Source organism: Phalacrocorax carbo, chromosome 5 (genome assembly GCF_963921805.1).
Source record: "Phalacrocorax carbo chromosome 5, bPhaCar2.1, whole genome shotgun sequence".
Taxonomy (NCBI): Eukaryota; Metazoa; Chordata; class Aves; order Suliformes; family Phalacrocoracidae; genus Phalacrocorax; species Phalacrocorax carbo.
In genome coordinates, this window is record NC_087517.1 from 43888002 (window position 1) to 43906520 (window position 18519).

The 18519-nt window shown below is 50.9% G+C and overlaps 1 protein-coding gene across 1 annotated transcript in view; it reads left to right on the forward strand.

The window, feature by feature from the left end:
* PCBP3 (poly(rC) binding protein 3) overlaps positions 1–18519 on the forward strand; it is a 65023-nt gene that overhangs the window by 6668 nt on the left and 39836 nt on the right. The window contains exons 3-4 of the mRNA XM_064452220.1: positions 5461–5542; positions 6659–6764. Of these exons, the coding sequence (XP_064308290.1) occupies positions 6690–6764 (75 nt within the window). The 5' untranslated portion in view covers positions 5461–5542; positions 6659–6689. The remainder of the gene's footprint in view (positions 1–5460; positions 5543–6658; positions 6765–18519) is intronic.

Here is an 18519-nt window from a genome sequence, read left to right on the forward strand (position 1 = left end):
TGTTCCAAAACCAGGTCTCCATCAAGTAACCAAGCACCTGGCACTGCCTCCTCTGCCCTCAAGGATGCTGGGGTCCCTCTGGGCATGCTGGCTGCTGCTGGCATTTGCTGGAAGAGGGAGGAAAAGGTGAAATGCCAAGCTCCCCCCCGCCTTGCCAACTCATTTGTCCTTTAGGAGATTAGTCCCCTTCCCTAGCTTATGGAGGGATTTGCAGCCGCTCCATCTGCTTGAGCCCAGAAGGTCAGCGGGTGCTGGGGAGGAGCGGCTGGAGCCCAACTGCTGTCCCTGCTCCCAGGCATTCTGGGCAAAGCCACCCTTGAGTTTGTACCCTGGGTCGGGCACTTCTGGCTGTATCTGTTGGAAAGGAGCAAAAAAGCCTGGAGCTACATGGGTGAAAATCCTGCTTGCAACGTGGTTTAGACCCAAGGGCATTTGCCAATGAAGCTGATGAAAACTGTGCAGAGCAATGGCAAGTTTTTTAAGCTGTTTGTTGGCTGGTAGAAAGCCTTGAGGATGCTCAAGGACCTCCCCTTCCACCCAGGATGGTCCCAAGATGATGATTGTCCAGTAAAACCCCCTTGGCCTTTGGGAAAGCAGATGTGTGGGTGGGGAGGAAAGCACCTTGATGAACCCACAACGTGCCTGTTGGGGCTTTGGGGGTAAATGGGAAGAGGTTTGCTGGCTCACAAGTGCTTTTAGAGCCAGATTTTCCAGAGGGGAAAACCGGGAGGTCACAGGGACGGTACGGGGCTCTCCCCTTTCCCGCTCTGTCGCTCCCGTCTCATCACCAGGTGCCGTTTGAAGGTGGTGGGTAACAAAGAGGCTGGAGATAACTTAAGGAAGAGCTGATGACAAGTGGGCTTACGGACACTGGATTTATAGGGACTGACTGAACTAGGTTTGTGGAAGTGGTGGTGAGTCTGCCTGGTGATGCCGGGGGCTGGGGCTTTGCTGACTGCCATCCTGCTCCCAGGCTGTGGGGACTGTGGGACATGGGAGCCTTTGCCCATGCCCAGATCTCAGCCAAAAGCAGGTCTGGCATGCTGCTGGGTCCAGGAATGTACTCTCCCCATGCTGCTGCCTTTTTGGCAGGCATGGGGCCGTGCGGAACCCCGACGGACCCCCCAGGAGCATCTCTGGGAGGAGCCATTGCTAAAGCCTGCCCTTTAAGGCTGATGCATTCCGGTGGGACAGCTCTCAGAAAGCACCGGTTTCCTCTTCTAACGTGGCAGATAATCACATAGAGAGGAGCTCCGGGCAGCAGAGATAAGATGCTGAGATGCCAGCACCATCCCCATCCCACTCACCCACAGCTGCAGAGCCTATGGGGGGACTGGTTTCGGCCCCCGTCTCCTTTCTCCTTCCCTTGCTTTTTGCCAGGAATACCAATGGAGGCTGCCAGGTGTCAGCCTGGAAATCTTTTAACTTTACCTTGTCTCCCCAAATGGACAATGTCTCCGCTTATTAGGTACCCGCCCAGGGGGCAGATGTCAGCTCCGCTCATGGCTTTTCTCAGCTCATCTCTGCCGAGACTCTTGACGGCTTCAGAGCGCTCAGGTCCCATCACATCATGCTGGTTCCTGCCTGCAGGGCTGCCCGCTGTGCCTGCCCAGTGGCTGTGCTGTCCCAGTGGCAGCTCACCTACTGCCCCCCACCTTGGGCTCACCACCTCCCCTCTTGAGGAGTGGGGTTTTGAAAAATTTTGTTAAAAGGCTGGAAAGTAATGGACATTGGTGGCACATGCATGGCATGTGTGTTTGTGTGTGTGCAGAACTGGAATTGGTTTTCCTTGGCCGGGCAGCGCCTGGGAGGAGAAGCCATCGCTAAAGCCTACCCTTTGAGGCTGATGCGTTCCGACAGCCTGTTCACTGGGACATTAAAATCATTGCCTCTGTCTGCGTATAACACCCAGTAAGGCGGATGATGGGAACACAGGTCAGGGGAGGATCGTTCTCTCCCCTATGCAGTGAACGTCTGCACTGAAAACCCCAAGCAGCAGAACAAAGCAGATCCCAGCAGCATGGGGGCTGCTGCACCCAGACTGGATGCGAGCAGGGTCTCCTTCAACACAAAGGGGGCTGGCAGCCTGGAGGAGCAGTGCAGATGGAGCTGTCTTGCTGAGGTTTCCACTATAAGGTGTACTATAGCTGGGGGATTTGGTGAACATCCCCATACTGCAATACAAAAAGGATGTGGACAGGCTGGAAGGGGGTCCAGAGAAGGGCCACCAAGATGATCAAAGGACTGGGAAGCCTGCCATATGAGGATAGGCTGGGAGAGCTGGGTTTGTTCAGCCTTGAGAAAAGGAGGCTTAGAGGGGATCTCACGACCATGTATCAGTACTTAAGGGGTAGCTACAAAGAAGATGGAGACTCCCTTTTTACAAGGAGTCACATGGAGAGGACAAGGGGGAATGGACACAAGTTGCTCTTGGGGAGATTCCGGTTGGACACCAGAGGACAATTTTTCACAGTGAGGACAGTCAAGCATTGGAATAATCTCCCCAGGGAAGTGGTTGACTCGGCCATGTTGGACACCTTTAAGAGTCGTCTGGACAGGGTGCTGGGCCATCTTGTCTAGGCTGTGCTTTTCCTAGAAAGTTGGACTAGATGATCCCCGAGGTCCCTTCCAACCTGTGATTCTGTGATCCCAATCCCATCCCATCCGGTGCACCCCTCACCAGCTGCACAGCATGTTTTCCCAAAGAGCTTGAGTTTCCCCTGGAGCGTTGCAGCAAAGCGAGAGGACATCTGCAAGCTATTCATGCTCTCTGCAAACCTTGGACCCCACACAGGCACCCCCGTAGTCCCAACCCCAAACACAGGGCCAATCAAGATGCCCTATGGGCACAAACAGCCAAGTACTCGCAGGTACTGAAGTCAGCTTGGCTGGTTGAGTTTGCAGTACAGGCAGGCTGGGTTTTGGATCAGGCTTTTTTTTTTGGGGGGTGGGCGAGTGGGGTGGGTGGGTAGGTGTGGTGATATGTAGTAGGGGGTATCGGAGGATCTGCTGGTATTTGGGATGGTGGGATGGGGCAGCATGCCAGGGTCCTGAGGAAGCTGCTTCTGCATCTCCATCCTAGCATAGATACAGAGGTGGGGAGACTCTGGGCAGGGCTGCTGAAAATCTGTTTTTGCCTGAGCAAGCTTTATTCTGAGGGACCCTTAAAAATGATTCCCAGTGTGATCTGCTGGGTTGGGCTAGGGAACAGGGCAGCGTGAGAGCTGGGGTGCTCTGGCCACCCACCGAGGCAGTGCCAGGGTCAGCCCCTGTGCCTAGGTGATGCTTTGAATGCCTGCAGATGACCTCAAGAGTAGTGCTTGCCAGCTTGCTCAGCCTAAGTGAAAGTGGAGGAGTCACAGCCTCATGGGACCAGGCGCAGGACCTGCTCATGTGTGGAAGTACCTGTCAGCTCCCCTCCGAGGTTGGGCATGAGCAGGGAGCCACACACAGTTCATTCACCTTTTCATCCTATTGATGCCACATGGTCAAACTCTCTTCAGAGGACATTTGGCCACATCTCCATGATTCCTCCTTACCCACTCAAGAAGAAATGTTGTGAAATTTTGAGCCCACTGGAACAGGGTGGCCAAGTCCTCCAGCATGCATGGGTGGTGTCAAGCTGAGGGTGCTGCTAAGCCTCTGGAGAGTGCTGTCCTGCATGGGGTCCATGCTGCTCAGGATGCTTGGTGCCTCTCCGGGGTGAGTTAAGGATGTTGAAACGTCATAGTCTACAAAGGTTAACTTTTGGGGGGACTGGCCACCTCAGTGCATTGGAATTCATTGCATCCTCAGGTGCTTTTATCTGGGAGCAACAGGTGTGATTTTGCAGGGATCTGGACACCTCTGCCACTCTGCTGTTCACAAATGACTCCTTCAGCATCCTGGGTGATCCCTTGTGAACACTGCTGACCAAATTTGCTAATGGGACCTAGCCCATGAGAGCTACTGGGCGAGCTGGCTGTGCAGGGATGGAGCCATGCTCTCCACTGCCATGGATCAGGAGATAGAAAGCTTTTGATGTGATAAGCTTGCTGGTGTCTTTCTCGCAGCACCAATACTTGTTTCACTGGAGAGGAACAACCAGAAAAAAAATAATTGACTCCTCTGCTTGTACTGCCAGAGCAGACACAAGGTGCAGGGGCTTTAGCCATGCTGGAGAGAGGATTTGAGAGATGATGGCGAGGGTGATAGCCTACCAGCAGACCAAAAGGTTGCTTGTCCATAAGTTTGTGATGCTGCCTTTTAAGACAGCTCCTGATTGCCTTGCATTGGTTACTGATGAGCAAGACCCCACTGTTGTGTGGTGTGAGGACACAGGCAGCTGCCACAGCCAATATCTCTTTGGCTGTGGTGGTGCTGCCGGATGGCTGCACCTGGCAGAGGTCTTCTGGAAACAGCCCTAAGGGAGGTGTTGGGGGATGCTTAGAGCAGCTGTGGTCAAGATGTGCTTTGCAGTGCTGATGTTTCTGCTTGGAGGCAGCTTTGGATTACTTGAGGTGCATTCATACCCATGCTGGAACTGAGGTTTGTCCCCTGCATTACACCAGTCCTCTGAGAAATGCAGGCACATCAGTACCTGGAGGTGACCTGCACCTTAATCACAGAAAACATAGGTTAGGTGGCTAGACAAGCGTGTGGTTTGACTGACCTGCTCCTGTGCATCTCAGGGGGCTGCAAGACATAGAAATAGCAGTTTTTGAGACTGGCTTACAATTCTACCTGAACCAAACATTTAGAGCATAAAGCTGTGCTGCAAGCAGAAGTTTCTGTGCGTGGGTGTGCGCATGGTGCACAGTGCAATACCATGGGGTCGTGTGGAGCATGTTAGTGTAAGGGTGGAAGGGTTGTAACATAACAAGAAGCAGAACTGCTGGGAGATGGACCAATATTTGATTAATAAAACTGCTGGCAAATTCTTTAATGACACATTTCCTGAATGCTAAGCGTTGCCTTGAGATAAACTCAAACCTGTGACCCGAAAGACATATGAAACTTTCTTTCCTCGAATTTGTGGGCTGCATTGCTGTGGGTCACTGCTCTGTGCCTGTGTGGGCAGTGGGGAGGCAGGGTGCACCCACCAGGCTGGAACAGAGGGGCTTGTGCCTGCACAGGCGCTGGGGAGCAGGACAGGGAGTTTCCTTGCAAAGCCTTGTCCTTCCAGCATCCTGAATCGTTGTCTGAGTCCTCTTGTTCACAGGTACTTTGATGAAGCTGGTGCCGTGGTCAGGGGTTTTTCTTTGTTTTCTCAACACTGGAATCAGTGACCAGAAGTTTGTGCTAATCAGCATAAAGAAATTTACCAAGGATTCTTCTGCTTGGGCATGTTTTACCCATGTGCTTCCCCATCCCCCGGGTTACCCTTGGCCGTGCTGGTGGTGCCAGGAGGATGCTCTGGTGGGATCTTTGGGGGGGTGGCTGGCCGGGCACCCCAAGGTGCTGAGATGTGCTGCCTTCCAGATCCTTCCCTGCTGCCTCCACTTCTGATCCCCAGCCCTCTGCCCCACGGCCTCCCTGACCTCCCTTGGCTGCTCCTCCAACGGTGAGTCACAGTTTGGGTTTTCCATCTTCTCCAGGTTTTTTTTTGGCAATTTGTCTGGGACCTGTCCGCTTGCTGGTGATGCAGTTGCTACCTTGGAGGTCATGGCTGCCGTTCAGAGAGACATATAAGATATTGTGGGGGGAAAAAACATTAATTCTGAGGATAGTTTGTCACTGAGAGAGTCTGTGCAGTCTCCATCCTGGGAGGTTTTCAAGTCCCAAAGGGATAAAGCCCTGGGCTACCTGGTCTGATCTTAGTCCTGATGCTGCTTAAGCAGCAGATGGGACTGAAGAGTGACTTCAGGGTCCCATGGGCTCCCCTCCCACCAACAGGCTCCTTCCCATGGCAGCAGCATCAGACCCTTGTGCCCAGGTCGCTGGGGATGAGTGCAGTGGCTGCTGAGTCACTGGGAAGGGGAAGGTTTCTCCTTATAACACACAAGCTGCCCCAACATGTCAAGAGCAGCACCAAGTCGGAGTGATGAGTGGGGCCTGCAGCTCACCCATCCCACTGCCCGAAGAATATTTTGGGCAATGGAGAGGTTTTCCTGCCCTCTGGGACTCATCTTATTAACGGCTCAGGCTGCTCAATTGATTTTATTGATGGGTAATGCATGCCCCAGTTAACTTACTGGGAGCAGCAGCAAAAATAAAGCAATAAAAATAACCCTGTGCCCATGTCACGGAAACATGCTGGATTATTTCCATTGCTGTGGTGGTGTGATTTCTGGATGAAGGAGACCCCTGGCTCGTGCTCCCCCCATGGGGGCAGTTCCTGCAGCCAGATCACTGGGCTGTAGTCACCTGGGGGACCTTGCTGGGGTTTTGTCCTGGGGACCCCATCCTCCACAGCCTGGATCTTCAGATGACTTCCCTTAGTCAGTAGATGCTGAGGCAGGACCTGCCCAAACCTGCTTTGAATGTAAAGAAAAGTAGAGGCAGGGCTTTGCTGCCTGCCCCATAAACAACCTGGAGGTGATGCTCCCGATCGTTTTGTCCCCTTGAACCGAAACCATGTTTTATTTCTCTCTGAAATTTTGTTTTCCTGGATGGTAAACAGCCATCGGGTGTCCCTCCTCCATGCTATGCCTAACCTCTGCCATGTCCTGGTCTGCAGGCTTGTGCTGTGAACCCCCAGTTTCTGCCCCATGCTCAGCATGCCCTCTTCTGGTGCAACTGGACCCTCTGAGGAATTGCTCTGGAGCTCAAGGCCAGCCTGCAGGGTAAGGTAAGGCGAGCTCAGTCCCTTTCCAAATGCTGGGTGGTCTTTGCAACTGCACTGGGGTCTCCCTTGGGCTATAAAACACCTGCAGGGAGGACATGGTTGGGCTCTGCAGACAGAGGTACTGCTGCACCACAGGGACCTAGATCCACGTGAGGGGCAACGCTGTGGCGTGAGCAAAAAGGGGAAGGGGTTTTTGCTCCCTGCACAGTGCAGTCCTTCTCTCAGGGCTTCTATGAGAGGTGTGTTTTGCTGCTGGGGCCTCTCTCTGCAAAGGGGCCAGTGCAGTTCTGCACCTGTGCAGGTCTCACATTCTGCTGCCTCTGCCTTCCTGCACTCAGCTGCCTGCTTTCTGCCACACTGGTCACAGGGTTCCATTAAAACCAGCTAAAGAGCTAAGCTGGGAAGTGCATAGATGGGGTAATTTTCATCAGCCACTCTGCTTTTATTACTAAAATAGATCTGCTTTGGCCTGGGGCCATTGTGTCGTCCCAGGCATTGACTATTGCAAATGGATGGCGGGGCAACATTTTCCATTAGCAAAGAGGAGAACATGTGACTCCAAGAGAGAAGACAGCTCCATAAAGCACAAATGTTGTAGCGACAGGCAAACCCACCTCTCTTCTCCCCTTTTCCTTTTAAAAGTGTCTCTAATCCTTGTTTTCTGCACCTAAAACCGTGGGAGAGACCTATACCTGTGACAAGATGGTACCTTTTGGATAAGAGGATGGAGGGTTTCTCAGAGGAGCTGCAGGTGACCCCGTAAGGGGCAACAAGGGTAGAACTCGCCCAGAAACCTGTGAGGAGGCTTGTCCAAGCTCACTGGCAATGCAGTGGCTACTGGTTGCACCTGGCCTTAAGGGCACATCATCTGAAGTCTCTGCTGTCGCTGTCTGTGCCTCCTGTGTGCTATGGGCAGCCTCTTACAAACACATCCATCTATAGAGGAGTTTTTGGGGAGGTGGAGGGTGGCTTTAGCTTTCCCAGTGGTAGCTTGGGGGCCACAAGCTAAAGGAAGGATGCGTTTCAGAGTGCATCCTGGGAGGGTTCTGCCTCTTCCCTGCTTGCTGGCATCCCCTGAGCATGGCACATCTTGGGGAAGGGCTCCCTGTAGCCAACTCTATGAAAACCAGGTCATGGACTTGCTGGGGGGACTGAGTGTCCAGCCTGGGACCAAGTCCCCAAACTGTCCTCCCACAAGCGTTCATAACCCAAATCTGACCAGCCAGTGCATTTTTTTTTCTCTCTGGCTTTAGTGTAGACACTTTCCTGCAATAAGTTTGGATGAACATCATGACATCCTGTAGCTCCCGCCTCCCTCCAGAAAGGTCTCTGACCTCACTTTTCTGCCTTCCCACACTCACTGTCCAACATCCCGTCTCTTCTTCCAGGCTTGTGCCCTGGCCCCTCTCCTACATCCACAGGTGGGAGAGGAGCCTGGTGCCCAGCTCTGTGCAAGCCAGGAGCTTCCGGCTCAAAATGCAAAGCAAGGTGTTGTTTTCATTTTAAATACTAAGCCCCCTTCAAGGCTGTCTCTGGGACCTCTTGCCCCATGGGATTTCATCCTTTGAACTCAGAGCTGATCCTGTGCATGTAGTACCATGACTATGTTACAGAAAAACCTACAGGTGTGAGGGACACCTGGAAGAGGACTCTGGTTTTGGAGACCACTTGGCACTGGGAAACTGCTGCTGCTCCATCTTGCATCCAGGCAATGCAGTGAGTGGTCAGTGCTGATGCTGGGGGCTGGAGATGCTGTGGGGCAAGCAAGCTGCTTGGGTGGGAAGTGTCCATGCCAGCAAGGGGAAGAGCTGGCCAGGGTGCGATATGAGGCTGCCTGGTGGTGGGGGACATGCCTGCCAGTGGCAGACGATTTCCCAGTTTGACCCTTCTGCTTAATCTGAACTTGAAGGTGAATGAGCAAAGCTAGTGGCATTGATCTGGATGCAGCTGATAAGTGCTGTGCCGTGCCCTGCGGAGAGCTTGGCCCCCAACGTCATGTCCCTTTCTCACCATTTTTTTCCTGCCTCCCCTTCACGCTTTTCCAAAGCGATCAGTCAGAATGGCACCTGGCACGGCACCCCACGCTGCCGACCTTGCTGGGGGCCAGGGGGACACCATATAGGCGGCTGCAGAATGCTGCCCCATTGTCTGATGGGCTTCTCCCAGCCGCCGCCGCCTCTCCGCCACCGGTAAGCCTGGCATCTGCCTGCCATCAGCTCGGGGGTGCGGGGAGGCACATGCTAAAGGCAAAAGCATTGGTACCAATAAAACCCATACCGTGTGCCAGGAGGCATGTTTCTTATAGGTAATGAAGTCGTCTACCGAGCCAAATGCCAATTCTCCTGACTCGAGAGGTCTGATGTCCTAACATGCAGCGATGACTTGATGGTGTTTAATTTGGACTCATCTTGCAGAGCAAAATGTAACTTGAAGCATCTCCATGCTGCTCTTAAGTCTTTAGATAAAATGCCATATGAATGGGCAAATTGTATTTCTTTGATCTGTTGGGAAACAAAACATGACTGTAGGTTGGAAACCTAGAACTTGCCGTGGCTAATATGTAGAAAGCTCTTTTTTAGGGAAAGAAAGATGATGCACCTTCCCTCAATATCTTCTGTGCTTTAGCCACAGATTTTCCACAGCTGAAAATAACAAACCATTTTAATCTAAGTATTGCTTGTTCTGATCTTTTAATCCAGCTTGCTTTCTATCGACAGAGTGGCCTAAAATTATTTCTCTGCCTGCCTCTCTATTATATAATTATTCAGAAGATTAGTCAGGAGCCAGATGTAGCTGGGCATCACTGGGGAAGGATGAGGGGTCTGTGAACAGGGAGCTGCAGGGCTGGAAGGTGGGGGGCTTTCTTCTCTCCCTTTGCATGTTAGCCATCACAAAACGTGGGAGGGGAAAGCAGTGAGCTGAGTGCTTTTGGCTGTGTCTGTAGTTTGCATTTGAGTATGGCGTGTTTCTCCCTCGGCTGGTTTTGTTGGAATAAAATGCTCCATTGTCTGTCTGGTGGCTGGAGAAGTTTGACTCTCCGAGCCAGAGAGGATTTCAGGTGAAACCCTGCACTTCTCTACACCATTTGGGGCATTTTATTGCTGTACATCCATCTTTGATAATAGCATGGTGAGACAGTCTGGCCTCAGGAAGGACCTGGAAATAAGGACTGTGCTCATGATGCCTCCAGTCCCTGTGGCAGAGCTATGTGTGGGGGAACAGCTGTGATGGAGAACCAGCAGTCAGGCTGAGTGCTGGGTCAGGGCATGGTGGTGATGCCAAGAAGGCATGGAGGTTGCCAGAGCTGTGCTTTCTCACCAAAGCCTAACCTCCCATGGTCCCAACACTCTCTCTCCCTCTCTCTCTCTCACCAGAGCCCAGCTCTGCAATTGAAAACATCCAGGGATTGCTCCCACACGAAAGGTGCCAGGGCTAAAAGCTATTGCTGGTTCTCACCTTCCCTTGGCAGCCCTTTCACAGCCATACCATATGGGGGCTCAGTCAAGTCAGATGCTGGGAGCTGTGGCTTGTCTCGCCTTGCTCCATGGGGCCTCGGGGACCCTTCTGGGGCAGAACATCCCCAGAATTGTTCTGCATTTTAATTTTGGCAAGTGTCTGTTGGGGGACACTTTGAAATGTCCTTTGAGCCTGGCATGGCCATGTGATGGTGGGAGCAGGCGATGCCCACCCAGTGTGTGCCACAATCCCTCCACTGCACTTGGTCCTTCTTCCAAGAAAGCTCTTCAGCAGACCCTCTGCCTTTGGAGGCAGACTTACATCCAAAAGCAGGAGACTTGTCGTCTCTTCCAGCAGTTGGTTGCTGCAACCACTGTGCCAGGAGGACAGCAGAGGACAGGATCATGCTGGGGGGTTCAACAGCAATGCAGGGGCATGAGATTATCTTTTTTTTAGTGATGGAGAGGTTGTAACACATCCCCTTCCTCCAAGGCTAAGGGAGCCAGCTGAGCTCTGGGGTCTGCAGTCAGGGCTTCAGCCTGGTCCTTCCCTCTGCTGCTGTCTGCCTCTGAGATGGATGGTTTAGCACAGCCCATCACCAGTGGCCAAATGTGTGCTGCTGTACTCCCTCCTCTCCCTCCTGGAGGCTCTGTCCCTGAAGGGGATGGGCACACACCACTCTGCCGGTACCCTGGTAAAGCACCTCCAAATTTCCCTCTGCGCACAGGCATGGGTGCTCATCTCAAGCTCCCTTCTTCTTCATGTTGAAAGTGTTGGCTGGTTCGCCCTCATTGCCTGAAGGCAACCCAATTTGCTCAGTGGCCTTTAAAAAAAAAAAAAAAATCAAAGCCCACTGAAATGACAAAAACATCAGCGGTGGGTGCATCCCCCTTTCCAGCAAACCGAGGGATTTGGGAGAAAGTGGGTCACGTGCTCTTCAACCCATGCCACGTGGTGGCTCCCCCAGGGCCAATGAGGTTTGGAGCCCTCTGCGCCGTACAGCGAAAAAAATCACTGGGATTTTTTTCCCCCGTAGCATTTTTCATCCTTTCCAAACGTGAAAAGACTGGCCATCTGTCTGGACCCCCCTCACGCCAAATCAGCACTAAAGCGGCTCTTTGCGGAAGGTAAGAAGATTTAAAAGGTTGTGTTGGTGGAAGACCACCTGCCGCATGCAACTTTCCCTACTGATGAAAATCAGGGAAGAATCATGAAATCAGTTGGGTCTGGGGCTCCAGTATGGGTTAAAAGAGCTTTGGATGCTTAAGAACTGTCTTAAATGAATCTCTTGTAGAGGAAATTTAAGTCTGTGTCGGAGGGAGGTGGGATTATGGGAGAGATAGGTGCGTGAGCAAGGGGGTTAGCTTAAGATAACAGTTGCTCCTCAAGTCTCTCCTATAAAATACTTGCAAAAATGTTTTTGCAAATTGTTTTGCAAATTTTTTTTGTGAAATTGTTTTGAAAAATATTTTTGCAAAATCATTTTGCAAAATTGTTCTCTGTTATAGTATGTGCTTTATTTTGATAAAATTCAGTTTTACCTGTCTTGCGGCTAATGCCAAAGATTGTACCTCTGGGTCGGGAAGCGTTCATCTCTGCGTTAACCAGAATATTCAGCCATTCCTAATTTGCGTGATTTACAGTGCAGGCTTTGGACAGTGTGGTTTATGTATGCGCTCAGAGTGGGAACAGCACAAATCAAATTGCCTTAAAGAAATTGATGGCAAAATAACATAGATGTTAATCATGTCTTAGTCTGGCAACATAATAAAAGCCCCAACCCTATTTGATTTAATTTTTACCTTTTGGTTCTATTTCCATTAATTTTTTTTCCTTGCGCTGAGGAAATTTGATTTGGAGAGAGGAATACCTTTTTATTATGAGGCTCGCTTTGTTTTCTTTTCGGTTTGCCTTCAGATAACCATTTCATTCAGGGTGGCTAAATTCTTTCTGATACTGTCGCGTTTCTGTTGCATTTTCTTTGGTTACACCATTGCTTTATAAGTCGAAAAATGAAATATTAGTTGCAAAGGTTATAGAGGCAGTTGAAATCAATCCCAAAATATCATCACCTTATTATAAAGGGAAAATGTTATCGGACGTGTTTTTCTTGTAATCTGAGTTTTCTGGGATAATGTAATTTTAGTATGAACTGTATTAGAAAAATCTTATTTTATTAGTTGGAAGTCACATCCCGCTTAAAAATAAACCAGAAACAGAGGATCAAGGGTGTTGTGTTTAAGTTTCCATAAAATGACTGACCTTTGTTTTGACAGATGCAAAGACAGATGCTAGCCTGCATTTTGATACAGAAGCCAAACACTGAAAAATGGCAGTTTTTCCTAATATCTGAGGTTTTGCTTTTAATACAGAATTCCAAAATAATTCACTAATATTTCTGAAGCTCTTAATCTCAGACTTTTGCCCTCTCTTATGGATTAATTTATATAAATGTATTTAGTATTCTCAGATACAAAAGCATATATGAAATCCTTTCTTCCTGAGAAATAACTTTAAAAAATGTTCTTTAAATCTTGCTGAATTAAGAGGACGTTTCTTTCTGAAGAACACCGATCATTTCAGGGCGGGGGAAAAAGGGCTACTGATCAAGACCAAGGGAAAAATAACCCCTCTTTAAGTGGTTTCAACATTATTTTAATGTTCTTATTGGAATAGGTGCAAATTCTGCCTTCAAAATGTGCTAGAGAAGCTGTGGAATTGTAGTGCAAAGGATCAGAAAATATTAATTCTGTCAGAATCGGTGGCATGGGTTGTGCAGAGCGGACCTAGCAAACTGCCTGTGCAGTGGCCAGCACCAATTTGAGGTGGAAGCGGAGGGGTCCTTGGCACCTGCACGGGGAGACGCTCTCCACCTTGCAGGATGCTCTTCTGGGTAACTACCAATGATGCTTTTAGCCTCTGGTTTGCTGGTCCCAGGACCACTTTTCTCATGCGGTCATTATTTTTTTCCTCCAAGTTGTGCACCTGCTTGGGAAACGTGCATTGTCTGTGCGGCAAGGGGAGCAGGCACCTTGCTGGAGGCACGGTGCTGGCCGGCATGGCTCCCTGTGGCAGAGAGGCTCATGCCTGGTGCATGGGGACGAGCTTGATTACACCATCAGCAGGGCACTTGCAGCCTTGTCTCTGATCTGTAGCAAAGCAACATGTCTGCTGTTGGAGAAGCAGAGGATGCTTTCCCATCCCTGGGACATGCTGCGTGGGGTGGCACCTCTGGCACGGAGTTTCCTTTCTTGCAGTGCAAGGATGGGTGGCAGCCTGCATGGCTTGAGTTTGCCAGGCCTCTGCAGCTGCTTTTTGGCCATCTGAAATGGAAAGTGAATTTAAATGCTTCCCCAGTGGTGAGGGCTGTCTCCATCCCTGTAGTGAGCTTTTTTCAGCTTCTCGCTGAATGCCTCTGTCCTGGTGCTGTGATTGCGCACACATGTATATCTGGTTTAATGTCTTTATTTTATTCAGACTTTGCTAAATGAGCTGGTAGCATGCAGCAGGTGCCAGCGCAGGGCACCCCACTGACACCAGACCTGCTCCACCCCATGGATGCACTGTCTGCCAGAGCTGCTGGGGTACCACCCACCTGCAGCAGAGGCAGCTCAGGCTGTTGGTGGCCCATCCCGTCCTTGATTTCAGCAGGGACACGCAGCCCCCCCAGGGATGGGACCACTGCAGCAGCCATGCCCTTGCAGCCACGGCTGGATCTGGGAACAGGTGTGGTTGTGGCCCCTTCCTCAGCAACCCTGATTCGCAGCCAAGCAAATTCACTGATTCCCTCACCGGTGCGTTTTGCTCAGTGTTTAGACCCGAGGTTACAGAGGACCTACCACAGGGAGAAGGAGAGAGGAGAAGGCAGCTCTCCTTGATTTTAATCGGGGTTGAGGTTTAGCTGAAGTGAAAACAGATCAGGAGTGACAGTTTTGGAGCCTGCTGTCAGGGTCTGAGTGCAATGTGGCAGCAATCTACCCCCAGCTGCTAAGGGCCTCCATCCTCCTCCTCGCTGGTTGAACCCAAGGAGAGCCACCACCACCAAGTGTGGGTCAGAGGCCATGCAGCCCAGCCCCACCACTGGCACAGCCGCCAGCTGGCTTTGTCACATGCCGCCTCTGCATCCTCCTTCCTTGCGGTGCTTGTGGTAGGGGCAGCGTCAGGCAGGACATGGCCTTGTGGTGGCCACCGAGTGTGGACTCACCCCTGCTTTTTCCAGCCCTGTGTGAATGGATGCTTGATAAAGGAAGGATGGAGTTAGTGCTGCATCCCGACCAATCCACTCAGTCCTGGCCAAGTGATGATGGGTTGCTTCTGCAGGGCAGGAAGAGACCCCAGGGGTCTCCCCTCCCATGTCTCCTATCAGTCTCCCATTCCCAAAGAGCATCTCTGGCTGGAGTGAAAGTCATGGGTTTAGGCTTGTGGAGAAACGGCACAGGCAAAGCATGGGACATCCAGCCTGGAGCCTGGAGGAGCTGAGATTTATGGGGCCAGGCTAGTCATGTCTTCCCCATTGGTCTTGCTTGGTCCCAGCACATTTTCCTAAATGTGGAGGGGACCAGCAAAATGATGCTGTACCCAGTCTGTCCCTTATGTCCCCAGCCTGTGGGGGGAAACATGAAGACCTGCCTGTCCCCCAATTCCTAATCCCTCAGGAGAGGCTGGGACCTGCCCCATGTCCTTTGAGAAATTTGGTGTCATTCACGAGAGTAGCCCCAAACCCTTTATCTTTCATCCTGCACATCCTGGCATTGGGATGCCATCTACTTCTTCATAAATCATCAGCTAAATCAGTTGGGTTTTGTAGAGACTGAACATGGTCAAAATAACATGTTCCTTGTCTGTCTTGACCTGGCACCTCCTGCTTGTCCCCGTGTGCTCTGGGTCAGTCTGTCTGTCCACTGGCACCTGGACAGACCCGTCCAGGGCAGCCCATGCACTACAATCCTTGTCCCTGTTTCCAGGGATTAGAGAGTGAAATGGAGATGGGACGAGATGAGGCAGTAGATTGCTTTGCTGTCAGGATGAAGAGATTTGTGGACTGCCCCCAGATCAGAAGATTGAAACCGGAGGGAAATTATTGGGATGATACTGCCTGCAGGATTAAAGCCAGGGCAGCCAGCAGGCTCTGGAGAAGTGGAATGAAGGGGGGTCATGGGTGGGGGAGCTGCAGGATGCCTGCTGCTCCAAGCTGTGGGGAGATGCTCCTGATTGCATCCTCATCTGTTTTGGAAGATGTACTGGAAGTGGATGCCCCTCAGCCCCTGCTTTCCAGGATGCCTGAAAAGGCATGCAGCGTGATGGACCAAGGTGGAGAGAGGGGTAAGGGGACAGGAGGCCCTGGTGGCTGGATGAAAAATAGTGGTGGGGTGGGAGCAGGCAGTTGGTGCCCGTTCTGGAGGTGGTGTGGACACATATGCATCCATGCAGCAGCGGTGTAGAAACAGGATGGGGAAAAGTCTTGTGCTGGTTAAGTCCTTTCAGCGCTTTTAGGAGAGGACTGAGTTACCTCCTCGAGGTTAAGGTTGCACAGTCTCTGGCATGGCAGTGGGATAAACATGCCTGTTGCTTTCTGCATTCCTGAGACCCTGGAAGGGCTCCCCTGTCAGCGGCACCTCCAGTTAAAAGGATGCCAGCAGTGTGCCTGGAGCTCTTTGCAGAGTTCTTCCCTCTCATTTCCAGGCTGCTGGAGGAAAAGCTGCTTGTCCTCCAAGGTCCACACATGTCCCTGTGGTCTCTCCTCCTTCACGAGCAGACAGCGTGGACCTGTGGCCACGAGCATCCTTTTTGGGGTGTCCTTTGGCCTTCCCATGAAAAATGGCACGTAAAAACTGGCACAAGAGACTGCTATCTGATTGTCTCACCCCTCAATCTCCAGAGGGGTATATTTCCAACGCTGGCTGTGCTGGCATCCTTTGGGCAAGTCATGGGTTCTTCAGAGCTGGTCCATGGCCCTGGTAGAGCATCCCTGGGGCATCTTTTGAGGCATCTCCCAATGTGAAGTGGTGTCTCCTGGCTGCTGTTCCTTAGCCTCTGGCTAGGGCAAAAAAAGCTAAACTGGGTGGCATCCCTGAAGCATGACTGACCCTGGGCATAGCTCAATGTCAAGGTTATAAGTGCAGTTGTCCAACAGAGGTGGGCTTTCTTTGCAAATATGCAAATGTTTGTAAGATTTAAACAATGATGACTGGCAGAATGACATTGTCACCAACAGCACATGGCTGCAAGGAAGCTCTTTTCTGGTACCTGACCTAGATCTTCTTTGCTGCAGTTTAAGCCTCTCATTCAAGACTGTTGCCCTGTCTCCCCTCCCCTGTCCTGAAGAGCCTTGGTTCCTCCAAACCCTTCCCCATGTTTGCTGGCCCCAGGGATCTGGGGTTGCTCTCTTCTGGCTGGATCCACCTCATCATTCTTGGTTTCCTTCTGCAGATCTTGAGCTTGCAAGTTGAGTTGTTACTTCCAGCCTTTTTCAGGTGGATGAGGTCCTCTGTTTCTGTATGCTTAATTGCACAGAGCCAAGCTCCGTACTTTGCCTTGCTGAACTATGTCTTACTTTCTCCCCTTTGCCAAGCTCGCTTTGGCTTCTTGCCCTCCTCCTCAGTATATTGGTTTCCCCCACTTGGGTAGTCTACTGGCAGTTTAATGGGAGTGCCACTGGTAAATATTTTGGAGGGGTTTAGAGCATTTCCCAGCAATCTTCAAACAGTTTCATCTGCCCCAGGCTTCCCTGGCTCTTTCAGGACAATGCCACTTAGCACAGTATGAACAGCTTTGTTACTGCCACCCCTGTACTACCAGTTAGGGCATATCTCCCCTCTATGAAGACTCATCTTAGGGGGTGATTATGGCTGTTGCTTGCAGAAATGCTGGATGAGTTGGCCTGACTCCCTTCACATCACATGAGTTTCCCCAGTCTCCAGTGGCTCCATCCAGGCACCCTCTGCAGCACTGCTAGGGGTGTCCCACCACGCGTTCAGGGGTGCAGATGTGGAGCATGGCACTGAAATAGTCATCTTTCTGGCCTCCACAGTGCAAGGTGGTGCCATTTTAGCTAACTCAGGAAAGCTTTGGGGTTTTTTTCTGTCTCTCGGTTGCTGCTGCAGAATTCACCCTGCTCTGCAGAGCTGAGCCCTGCGGCAGGGTCCAGGCTGGGGTGCAATGCAGTGCTGCTGGCTCTTCCTTCCTGAGACAAGCAAGGCACCTGTGCTGAGCAGAAACCGAGCCAACACTTGGTCCTCACTTGTCCATCAGCAGCTCCTCTGGGTCCCTCACACCCAGCTTCTCCAAAAAAGTTGGCTTGGGCATGGAGGAACAGCCAACATTTCAGGAAAAGCTGTTATAGATCATTGTTCTCTCTTCTTTAATCTGCTGGCCGGCCAAAAAGCTGTGATGAAGGAGACAGAGTGACCTTCCTTATCCCAGGAACCATTATTTTCTCAGTGCACAGGGTTTGGAGTACACCCAGCCTTTGCTAAAGGATCACAGACATCTGAGGGTGCTCTTGGTCACTGAGTTGTAATGGACCCAAGTAGTGCAAAGAGCATTGACCCTCATCATCTAATGGGTCAAAATCTCTGATGTACTTAAGCAGTTTGACATTCACTGAAAATGCTATTTTTATTGGCAAATTGTTCCAAAAGTAACCAACAGGGTGAATTGGAAGTGGCTGAATTAGTGTGTTGTTCTGACTCACCCACTCACCCCAGCCTTCCAAAAGCAGCTTTTAATTCACTACAAAATTGAACAAATTCAGTGAAGACCATTTGTTATTCAAGCAGGATTATCTCAGCTTGTCCGGAAGATGGTTTAACAGGTTCAAGTCACTGATTTTGCCCAGGTTCCCAAAATCAATGATCCCTGAAACCCATCCAGGCAGGATTTTCTGGGTTGCACAAGGGCATCTAATAGCTTGCTCCTACTAAACTGAATTTCCCTCACCATTGTGTGTCCAACCTCTGCTTGTAACGCAGCAGCAGCTTGTGAATGAATGGAAATTCTGCATTCTATAGATCTCTGCAGATATATATCTCAGGTATGGCTACCTAAATTTTCCCTAAACCTGGTAACTTACATAAGCCTTCAGGTTTTATATCTTCTGCAGATGCACCAGGGCAAGAGGTAGGTACTATCATCCTGCTGGCCTGTGGTGTGGTAAAAGTTATTGTGTGCAAGACCTTCATCCTGGGGTGATGGGTAGGGAAGAGCTGCAGTTTCATTCACTAGCCTTCACACAAAAGATTGTGATAACAGCACCGCCATTGCAACAAAACCAGTTGTTCTCCTCAGACCGGCTTGCC